This window comes from Paroedura picta, chromosome 16 (genome assembly GCF_049243985.1).
Source record: "Paroedura picta isolate Pp20150507F chromosome 16, Ppicta_v3.0, whole genome shotgun sequence".
Classification (NCBI taxonomy): Eukaryota; Metazoa; Chordata; class Lepidosauria; order Squamata; family Gekkonidae; genus Paroedura; species Paroedura picta.
In genome coordinates this window covers 30,164,546-30,174,748 of record NC_135384.1, presented here as the reverse complement: position 1 = coordinate 30,174,748, position 10,203 = coordinate 30,164,546, and the positions used below count along the sequence as shown (strand labels likewise).

Here is a 10,203-nt window from a genome sequence, read left to right as displayed (position 1 = left end):
CCCGCCCGCCTTCGTGGGCGCGGGCCAATCAGGGGCTCCGCAGGGCGGCCCAATCCCCGACGGGTCCGCGCGTTCCGCCCTGCGCTTGTTTCCGGCGGGCCGCCCTCCGGACCGGGCCGGAAGTGACGCGGGTGCGCTTCCGGCGTGCGATGGAGGCGCCGGGCGAGCGGTGGGCGCCGGTGGGGGCGGTGGCGGAGGCCGAGGCGGAGGCGGAGGCGGCGGGCGAGGGGGACGAGCCGGGGTCCCCGCGGGCGCTGCGGGCGGAGCGGCGTCGCCTCCACGCGGCCCTCCTGGCGCTGGCCTCGCACTTCGCCCAGGTCCAGTTCCGCCTCCGGCAAGTGGCGCGCGCAGGCCCGGCCCAGCAGCAGCGGCTCCTGCGGGAGCTCGAGGAGTTCGCCTTCCGCGGCTGCCCCGGCTCCGCCCTCGCAATAGGCCTCGCCGCGCCCGCCCCGGAGCAGGGCGAGGACCGCCAGGTGAGACAGCCGGGACCCCCGCAGGAAGTGGGAAGCCTCATTCGCCCCGGAAGCCACGGCGCGGGCAGGGCGGGCAGTCGCAGACCACCTCGCAAGGCCCCTTGCCCGGCTGCCGGACAGTCCCCGGGTCCCCTGGCTACACGACACACACAGGCCAGGCCAGGCGATAGATAAATAATCACAAAAGGCCCTCATCTGGAGAGCTCTATTAGATCTTGCAGGGTTATCCCACCTCAAGGACTCCAAAGGGCATTTTGAAGAGCTGCCCTTGTATCTGTAATAGCACAGGGCCGTTAAGAACATCCAAAAAGCCCTGCTGGGTCATTTCACACAGCCACCAACCAGTTGTTTTGGAGGGAGAACAAGCAGAGTAAGGCCTTCATCTGAGGCTGCCTTCCAGCTCTCCTTCAGAGGTTCAGGTGGGTCACCGTGTTAGACTGAATTTGAGTTCAGGGGCACCTTTAAGACAAACCAAGTTTGATTCAGGTATAAATGTTTCAGACTTTGTGCTCACAAAACTTGTGTCCAGAATTAAATTTTGTTGGTCTTAAAGGTTTCCCTGGACTCAAACTTTGTTCTCCTAGGTTAGGGTTCTCATGTTCCGTGAAACTCTGGGGTTTCTTGATGTTCCTGGAAGGGTTTCCCAAATGGTGGGAGTTAAATTTTGAAATATATTTTTTAAATTTATCAGATGGCATGACTATATATGGTCACATCAACCCGCCTTCCCCCTTCAATGGCCAATGATGATCCTGGGGGCGGGAAGGGGAGGGGCCCTGGATGGACATGTACAAAGCTGTGCTTCCCAACAATATTCTGCATGATTGCACCACTTCTGGGATTTCTCGAAGCCTGAAGAATGTTTCAGGGCTTGATCTACAGCATACAACCTGATGAAATTAATAAAAATGTCCATTGAAGTCTTGCTTTTGCTTCCTGAAGAGTGATATGTCTGTCCCTCCCCCCAGAGTGAGCATGGGAAGCAGGAACAACTAGAAGCTCGGAAGGAGAAGCAGCGAGAGCTCATCTTGGAGCTGAAGGCCCAGCTTGATGATCTGGAGACATTTGCCTACCAGGAGGGCAGCTACGATGCATTGCCCCAGGCCATGGTCCTGGAGAGGCAGCAGGTGAGGCTCAGAGCTGCTCAGCCAGGCCTCCTGCCTCGCTTGTGGATGTGCCTTTAGGGTGGGAATAACAGTCATGGCTTGTTTTCCTGTGTGGCTTGCAGGTGATCATAGAGGAGCTGATCAAGAAATTGGACATGAACTTGAGCGAGGACATTGCCTCGCTGTCCCCAGAAGAGCTGCGCCAGCAGGTGGATGTTGCTGTGGCACAGATTGTCAACCCAGCACGTGTGAAAGAGCAGCTCGTAGAGCAGCTGAAAACACAAATCCGGGACCTCGAGATGTTCATCGGTTTCATCCAAGGTCCGTAGAGGCAGGTCTTCTGCATGTTGACAGCAGTGCCTTGAGGAGTAGGCCCTGGAGAGCGGGCATTTGGAGGATGTAGGGGACACCATGCATTAAGACTTTAGCTCTTGCTTTCTGAGCTTTCTGTCCTCTTCCAGAAAGCCCCCCCCCCAGCCTTTGCAGATTCTGTCACCATTGCAAGGTTCCCCTTTGACAAGCCAATCAGATCAGAGCGAGGCACCATGCCTGGGAAAGTTCTACATTTTCACTGCGCTTCAGAGGCCCATCTCCAGAGTCGAGTGTGACATCAGATGCTCAGTGCTGCTCCACTGGGCTCCAGTCTGCATGGCCCAGTCAAACCTTGGGCCAGCAGCTCAGACCAGCCACTGATGCTTCAGGATTTCTTTTATAAAGTTATTGCCACTCTGAACATGGAAGTGCTCTGAAGCCAGAGAACAGCATATTGGCAATGCCTGTCTATACCTAGCACCATTTTTTTGACCCCGTTGGAAGGGTGTCCTTGTACAGCTTTAATTGGGTGTGTCTTTGCTAGAATTTCCCTTCATTTTGTGACTCCTCCTTGTTTTGTCTTTGCAGAGGAAGGCAGCAGCCCGGGCCAGCCAGCCGGTGGGCCTTGCGAGTGTTCTGTTGGGAAGTGTGGAAGAGACACCTGCAAGCCCAACCCTCGGGAGCCGCACAGGAACAACAAAGGTGAATGGCGGGGTGGGGCTCTCTCCTTCTTTCCTTCCAGCAGTTGGGGGATTGTGGGCTCATTCTGGTTCTGCGGCTTTGAAGGTCAATTCTTCTAATCGCCAGCATCAGGCTTATGGGTGACACAAAATTCTTCAGCATCAGAACCATGAAGCACTTTGTGTCTTCCCCATCTTGACCTTGGCTGCAAATAGGGTTGGCATCAGCTGCTGCTGTTGAGGGTGGGATTTGCAGTCCAACTGGAGAGTCACAGTTTGGGCTCCCCTGCCTCCGAGACTTCTTGCATGAAAGAGGGGGGGGGGGGAATGAGCAGGTTATTTGTAGTTTCAGGGACTAAAGGAAGTAATTTTTGAATTAATTTTAATGTTAACATAAGTAATCTTGTTATAAATAGATCTAGAAGGAAGTCCCACGTTCCGAACACGGGTGCCTCGTCTTAGGGGCATCCTGTGCCAGTTGGCCCATCCCAGAATATGTATTCCTTTACAGACTGATCACAGACAGACTTGTTTAAGTGAGGGATGTTCTATTTTTCTCTCTCTCGTTACGCAGTGAGCCCTGAGGATGCTCAGAGGATGCGAGAGACTGGGCTGCATCTCATGCGACGCATGCTTGCCGTGCTGCAGATCTTTGCGGTGAGCCAGTTTGGCTGTGCGGCTGGGCAGATCCCTCGCCACCTCTGGCAGAAGCACCCGGTGGATATGGAATATGCCCCTTTAGTGAAGAGGCTGGAGGCGGCTGTGGCCCGGGTGAGGCAGCTGGCCCAGAAGGCCCAGCTAGGAGACCCAGAGCACGTCATCAACTACTCGGGCTCACAGAACGTGGGCAAGTGGGACGAGCTGACGCTCGCTGTGCGCAAGGAGCTGACGCTCGCGGTGCGTGACCTGCTGGCCCACGGCCTCTACGTCCCCTCTCCCGGGATGAGCCTCGTCCTGGCCCCGATTGCCTGCCTCCTGCCGGTGCTGAACTCCTCCCCGCAGCCCATGCATCCCTGGGAGCTCTTTGTGAAGTATTACCAGTCCAAGAACGGCCGTGCCTTCGTGGAGTCCCCTGCTCGCAAACTCTCCCAGTCCTTTGCCCTCCCCGTGATGGGTGGGGGGGCCATCACCCCGAAGCAGAGCCTCCTGTCAGCCATCCACACGGTCCTGTCAGAACACGACCCGTTCAAACGCAGCGCGGATTCGGAGCTGAAGGCCCTGGTGTGCCTGGCGCTCAACGAGCAGCGCCTGGTCTCCTGGCTCAACCTCCTCTGCAAGTCCGGGGCCCTGATCCAGGCCCACTACCAGCCCTGGAGCTACATGGCCCAGACGGGCTTCGAAGGAGCCCTCAACCTCCTGAGCCGCCTCAGCAGCCTGCGCTTCAGCCTCCCCGTGGACCTGGCCGTGCGGCAGCTGAAGAACATCAAAGATGCCTTCTGAGCGTCTGAAGGCCCGCCTCTGTCTGGGCTGGGGTAGCACTTCTCGCCCCCTCTCCGCCCTCTTGTGCATTAACAGCAGGGTTCTCCATTGCGTTCATGTCTCTTGTAACCAGCTGGGAACTGTTGCAAGGAGCTGCCCCTGTGCTGGGTAGGAGAGGATGGCCCCCTGCAGGGCCAGTCAGGCTGAGTCATAGACCTGTGGTGTTTTAAGAACAGCCCCAAGGAAGCTCTTTCTGCCCTCGACCTCATGGAGTTGGCCCAAAGATACATCTTCCTGAGGAAGGGCAGCTTCCTCCTGCAACATTGGAAGCAGGCCTGCATTAGTACTTCATTTTCCACACAAACAGCCTTGAACGATCAGACTCTCACTGTGCAGGGCCTGTGAGTGGGTTGGAGCCTTCCCAGACTAGCTCCTGGTTTCAAGCCGTGTGCTTGAGCCTCATGCTCAAAGATTGGCAAAGAATTAGGTGGCAGGATGGGGCTTAGTGGGCATCACAGTGCAGTGGAGAGGGGGAGGGTCAGGTGCTGTGAGAAACATAGGTAAAGAAGAGAAGGGGATTCCCTTAACTGCACACAAAGGGTGAACACCGGGATCCTGCGAGACAAGCATGCAGGTCTGTGAGGGAGAGGTGGGTGGAGGTTCCAGCTTTGTTCCTGGTGAAGAAAAGATATTTGAATAAGATCTGTCATAACTACTACCTCCCAAACAGCCCCTTTGCAGGCCTTTCGTATTGGTAATGGTGGTGTGATGTTGGACCAGAAGCCAGGGTATATCTTGCGTTCCTCTGTATGTCATCTGCTGTGGAAATAGTTAAGTTCGGCAGGACTGCCTTTTGAGTCCATTGTCTGGGGACCAGATAGGGAGACGTTACTATTTTATTTTAAGTCAGACTCCCAAACACTGCATGTTTCCTCTGTAAGCATGTAGTAGACTGAAGCATACATTGAAAGGTTCTGAGGCCAAAATTCGTCTGAGCCCCTTTGAAATTAGGCTAGTGCCCTGCTTGCGTTGTACAAGTTAGGACAGTTATGCTTCAGATATGGTACTTCTACCCTCCAAGGTTTCTCTGCGGCCCATGAAAAGGCAAGACCAAACTGTGCCCTCTCCGTACCTTCCTCAGAGCACCCAGCTTGAACACTGTGCAAAGGAGCTCCAGGGCCATGCCCACGTTCTTGTGAATTCTGTGTCTCTGCAAATAAGTTGTTTTGTGGGATTTCCGTGTCAGGTCTTTCTCAAGCCTCTCTGCTTAATATAGGAGCTGTCCTGCTGTGGCCTTGTATTAATCTATTCATTACCCTCAGGAACCTGGGCCCTGTTCCCTGAGGGGTCTTCAGTTTTAAAAGCATTTTGATTGTTCTCATGCCATTTCAGTGCAAAGGGGGAAACATGTCCGTTCAAACTTGTGTATGTTGCTGAGAATAAATTATTTTCTTTTCTGCTAGAGAAATGAGCTTTCTTTGTACTGTCTTTTGTCCTGAGTATGAACCTTCTCTCAAGATGCAATTAACTTAACAGACCAATACCCCTATGGGGTATTGCAATTGGCTAGCAAAACTCTGTCTAGAATTTTATTTCCTTGGCTGAGTTCACAGCTGAGGTGGGACTGCTTTCAGTGAATGTAGTCACTTGCTCTCTTGGGTGCAGAGCAGATGATACATTAAAAACAAAAGCATTACAGTGACCATACAAACTATCACAAGTTGAAAATGCCAAGAAAAACACAGAATGCGCTCAATGGGTGTGTGCATGGGCAGGGTTTTCCCCAATTCCACTAGATAGAATCGCTCCTTTGGGCAGGTGGCTGTGGTGGTCTTCAGTAGCAGAACCAAGTTTGAGTCCTGGGGCACCTTTACTTTGTTTATTACATTTGCATTCTGCCCTCCCCCAAGGCTCAGGGCGCTTCAAGGTGTGAGCTGTCTTGTGCATGCACACTTCTTCCAATGGCCTCCAAATGCGCAGTCCTTGAAGGTGGGGCTGGCGTGCCAAAGCTCCTGGCCAGAATACATCTTCGTTGGCTTCGGACTTTGTATCCATCGCAACCCCAGCCAGGATCGAACTCGCAATGCCTTGAAGGAGCTCGACTCCGCCCGTGCAGCCAGTTTCCGGTTAGGCCGGAAGTGCCTGCAGCGGGCGGCCGAGGCGGAGCGCATGTCAATTTCACCCGTTCCGTAGCAAGCGCCCACGGCCCAATGTGCGCATGCGTCCTGCCTTCCCCAGGGTTCTTGCGTTCGCGTTCTGCCAGGGCGCGTGCGCAGAGTCCTTGTCTGCGCTGTCGGAATCGCCGGCGGAAGGAGTTTCCTTTTCCTCTTCCGGCCTGGGCGCCATCGCTGCTGCGTTACCGGTAAGGTGGGGGCGGGGGGTGCCGGGGCAATCCGCCGCCATCCGCTCCGGGGGGGGTCTGCCCGGGTCGGTGGGAGGGGGCGGGGCTCCGCGGGAGGGCGGCGAGGGGGCCCGGGGAGAAAGGGGGGGCGGCCCTCTTCCTGGCCTCGCTAGGCGCCCGTGGCCCCGGCCGGCCCTCTTCGGTGGGGAGGGCGCGTTGGGTTGCCAGGTCTCCCCCGGGCACCGGCGGGAGAAGGGGTAGGGCTGCCAGCTCCAGGCGGGGGAAACGCCTGGAGATTGGGGGCAGTGCTCTAGAATCCCCCCTCCCAAGCGGCCCTTTTCGCCAGGGGAGCTGATCTGCAATCCCCAGGCCCCGCCAGGAGGCTGGCATCCCTCGGGGGTGGGGGTAGGGCTGGGAAACTCCTGGAAATTGGGGGGTGGAGCCTGGGGGCAGGGGCCGCAGTGGGGCGCAATGCCAGAGAGCATCCCTTTGCTCCAGGGGAGCTCATCTCTGGAGGCTGGAGATGAGACCCAATTCCAGGAGGGTCTCCAGGCTCCACCTGGAGGATGGCATCCCTAGGGGGTGGGGGTGGGCATCACCTGGAGATTCGGGGGTGTTGCCTTCCCTAAAGCAGCCTCTTGCATCGTATCTCCTCTTCTCACTTGCATTTCCCTCCCTCTCTTCCTCCTCAGAGATGGGCAAGTTTATGAAACCCGGGAAAGTGGTCCTTGTCCTGGCCGGACGTTATTCAGGCCGGAAAGCCGTAATCGTCAAGGTGAGCGGGGGACCAGGTGAGCGGGGGACGGTTGGGGCTGGTTGTTCAGGCATCAGAACCTCTGGGGAGCTGATGCCGTGCAATTCTTGCTGGTCCCCAATCTGGACTAGACTCTAACTGCGTCCAGACCTCTGAAGGTAGATTCGGGGAGGGGTGGGGGGGATAGCTTTTGTGTTCATGCCCTCTTCTTCTGACAGGTTGACATGTCAGTTACATGACCAGTGAGTGTGTCAACATGACAAACTTAGCTTCTGCCAGTCTCTTGAATTTGGTAAACATTACCCGTTCTCTGCTGGGTAGCCAGAAGGATGGAGTGGTTAAAGAGCAGTGGATTTCAATCTGGAGGGCCGTGGTTTGGTTCCCCACTCTTCCACCATATGTAGTCAGCTGGGCTTCTTTGGGCCAGTCACAGTTCTCTTAGAGCCCTCTCAGCCCTGCCTACCTCACCTGGTGTCTGTTGTGGGGAAAGGAAAGGTGTTTGGGAGCCATTTTGGGACTCCTGAGTAGTGAAAAGCGGGGTATGAAAAAACAGCTCTTCTTTTATATGTGGCCTTGTAACTCCTGTTCCATTATCTGACAAAGTGCACTGTGCACACAAAAGCTTACACCTTGAATAAAGTTTAGTTGGTCTTAAAGGTGGCCCTGGACTCAAACTTTGTTCTCTGATGGTGGTTTGCATGAGGCTATTGGTGCATCTTTTATTGGTTTTCTTTTCAGGTTTACAGGCTTATTGCAGCAAAATATTAATGGTTTGGCAAAAATAATAATTGCAACTTTATTCTTATAGCCTGCCCTTTCCAACTGGTTCAGGGCAGGTAACAAGACAAAATATGCAAGTAATAAACTTCTATAGATAAACTATTTAAATGCTTTAAATTAACACATATTAGTTAAATTATCGGTCTTTCAGGACATGACGAAGGTTAGAGGGGTTACCGTATCTCCTCTGTCTTCATTTGATGCACCTTCTCTCATCTCGATTAAACATACCAAGTCACGCACATGGAGCTTTGCCTTCACAAAAAGCACGAGGCTCCCAAGCAGCTAGGAAGATGGCTTTGTTTGCTTGCTTGTTTTTAAAAAGGCTGGTTTGGTTGGTGTTTCTGACTTGACTATTGAGTAACTGTTGCAGTTGAGGGGCCTGTACTAAAACAAATTAAAGACAGCACTGAGAGCCAGGAATGCCAGTGCTTTCTCCTGGGCCCCATTTCAAGGCATTGCAGCCCCTATACAAAACCTTCTCCTTGCAGAACATTGACGATGGCACATCCGACCGGCCCTACAGCCACGCTCTGGTGGCAGGAATTGACCGCTACCCACGCAAAGTGACGGCCAGTATGGGCAAGAAGAAGATTGCCAAACGGTCCAAGATCAAGTCCTTTGTGAAAGTCTACAACTACAACCATTTGATGCCCACCAGGTGAGTCCGAGGAACAAGAGACAGCCGAGAGGGGCCTCTGTTTCCGAGGGGGAGGAGAGCGTCTTCACAAGCTCCTCCTTTCTTTCGAGCTGCTGCTGTGTGGTGGCCAGGCCCACAGGGCACAGGCACACCCAGGGGTGTAACTGGCGCTGCCTCCCTTGTGTCCCTGGGCAGGTATTCTGTTGATATTCCCCTGGACAAAACTGTGGTCAACAAGGATGTCTTTAGGGACCCAGCACTGAAACGCAAAGCACGGCGAGAAGCTAAAGTGAAATTTGAAGAAAGGTGAGTCTCGGGCAAGATATTGGCTACTGTGGTGGAGTACCAGGGTGTAGAGCCAGCGTGGGATAATGGTCGAGAGTGGCGGCCTCTAATCTGGAGGAACCAGGTTTGATTCCCCACTCCTCCACATGCAGCCAGCTGGGGGTGACTCACAGTTCTCTGTTCTTCCAGAGCAGTTCTCTGAGCACTCTCAGCCCCACCTACCTCCCAGGTGTTTGTTGTGGGGAGAGGAAGTGGAAGTGATTATAAGCCACTTTGGAACTCCTCTGGGCAGTGAAAAGCAGGGTATTGGGGGGAAAAGAAGAAGCTCTTCTCAATCACCCTGGTGTCGTAGTTAAGAGCGGTGACCTCTCATTTGGAAACCTGGGTTTGCTTCCCCACTCCTCCACATGCAGCTGGCTGGGTGACCTTTCCTCACCTACCTCAGAGGGGGATTTGTTGTGGGGAGAGGAAGGGAAAGACATTTGTAAGCTGCGCTGAGACTCCTTTGGGTAGCAAAAGCTGAGATAGAAAAAAAAACAGCTCTTCTCTTCCTAATCTTGAGCTGTTCTTGAAGCACTTTCTGTTTTGGAGAGATGGGGGGAAACTGGCAGTCTGGTTTGGCCAAGATATGGTTTTGTTTCAGTTCCTAAAGAGAGGGGAGGGGTTCATGCACTGCTCCATTACAGGGGAAGGTTGCCAAGTCACACAAGGACTTGTGTGATACTCTTTCCATAAAGGAGCTCAGCTTTGTCAGCCATCTGAAAAGAAGCAACCCAAAGTTCCCATTTTGTTTTGGGTCAGATGCCGACATTCAAAAACCCAGCGATGGCTTCTTCCCTGGGAATGCTGCAGTTTTTAGATGGTTCCTCTTCTAGTAGGTCAGGCCTAGGCTGCTGGGCTGGTGTTTGCACACGTGGTCCTTGAACAGGCTGCATTCTCTTCCTTACAGGTATAAGACGGGCAAGAACAAATGGTTTTTCCAGAAGCTCAGATTCTAAATTGCATGCAGTTGCAACAATAAAAGCTTTTGACAAACCCCTTTTGAGGATTGCACATTTTCTCTCCTGGATTCCTTTGAGTGAATGGGTGAGTGAAGAGAACACAGGAGATTCTACAGCCGAAAACCTTGTCCTGCCCAGGAGAGGTATTTTTAGGAGGGCACGTATGGGAGTGGATGTCCTTTGTTCGGGGAATGGTCTGAATCTTTGGCTAATGACCAAGCCTGTTCCTTTGTTAGGGGCATGCTGTGTATTTTTATTTATTTATTTTGGGATTTATATTCTGCCCTGTCTTCAAAAACTCAGATGGATTGCCCCTTGACTCCACCACAATTCCCTTAATATTGTTGTGAAAAGTTTGTCTCTTGGTTATTGTGGCTTCCTTGTGCTCTACAATCTCATCAGTTTATATTTC

The 10,203-nt window shown here is 53.5% G+C and overlaps 2 protein-coding genes across 2 annotated transcripts; both read left to right on the top strand.

The window, feature by feature from the left end:
* The first annotated feature begins 55 nt into the window (after positions 1-55).
* RUNDC1 (RUN domain containing 1) lies at positions 56-5,461 on the top strand. The gene is made up of 5 exons (XM_077315651.1): positions 56-473; positions 1,442-1,600; positions 1,702-1,900; positions 2,480-2,593; positions 3,146-5,461. The coding sequence occupies exons 1-5, from the start codon at positions 150-152 to the stop codon at positions 4,009-4,011; spliced, it is 1,662 nt and encodes a 553-aa protein (XP_077171766.1). The 5' UTR covers positions 56-149; the 3' UTR covers positions 4,012-5,461.
* A 668-nt stretch (positions 5,462-6,129) lies between these two features.
* RPL27 (ribosomal protein L27) lies at positions 6,130-9,825 on the top strand. The gene is made up of 5 exons (XM_077315110.1): positions 6,130-6,352; positions 7,024-7,106; positions 8,357-8,526; positions 8,701-8,811; positions 9,740-9,825. The coding sequence occupies exons 2-5, from the start codon at positions 7,026-7,028 to the stop codon at positions 9,786-9,788; spliced, it is 411 nt and encodes a 136-aa protein (XP_077171225.1). The 5' UTR covers positions 6,130-6,352; positions 7,024-7,025; the 3' UTR covers positions 9,789-9,825.
* The last annotated feature ends 378 nt before the right edge of the window (positions 9,826-10,203 follow it).

Coding starts and splice junctions, on each gene's coding strand:
- RUNDC1 (XM_077315651.1), top strand. CDS start 150: ATGGAGGCGCCGGGCGAGCGGTGGGCGCCGGTGGGGGCGGTGGCGGAG. Junction 474..1,441: donor AGCAGGGCGAGGACCGCCAG/GTGAGACAGCCG, acceptor CCCTCCCCCCAG/AGTGAGCATGGGAAGCAGGA. Junction 1,601..1,701: donor TGGTCCTGGAGAGGCAGCAG/GTGAGGCTCAGA, acceptor TGTGGCTTGCAG/GTGATCATAGAGGAGCTGAT.
- RPL27 (XM_077315110.1), top strand. CDS start 7,026: ATGGGCAAGTTTATGAAACCCGGGAAAGTGGTCCTTGTCCTGGCCGGA. Junction 8,527..8,700: donor AACCATTTGATGCCCACCAG/GTGAGTCCGAGG, acceptor GTCCCTGGGCAG/GTATTCTGTTGATATTCCCC. Junction 8,812..9,739: donor AAAGTGAAATTTGAAGAAAG/GTGAGTCTCGGG, acceptor TCTTCCTTACAG/GTATAAGACGGGCAAGAACA.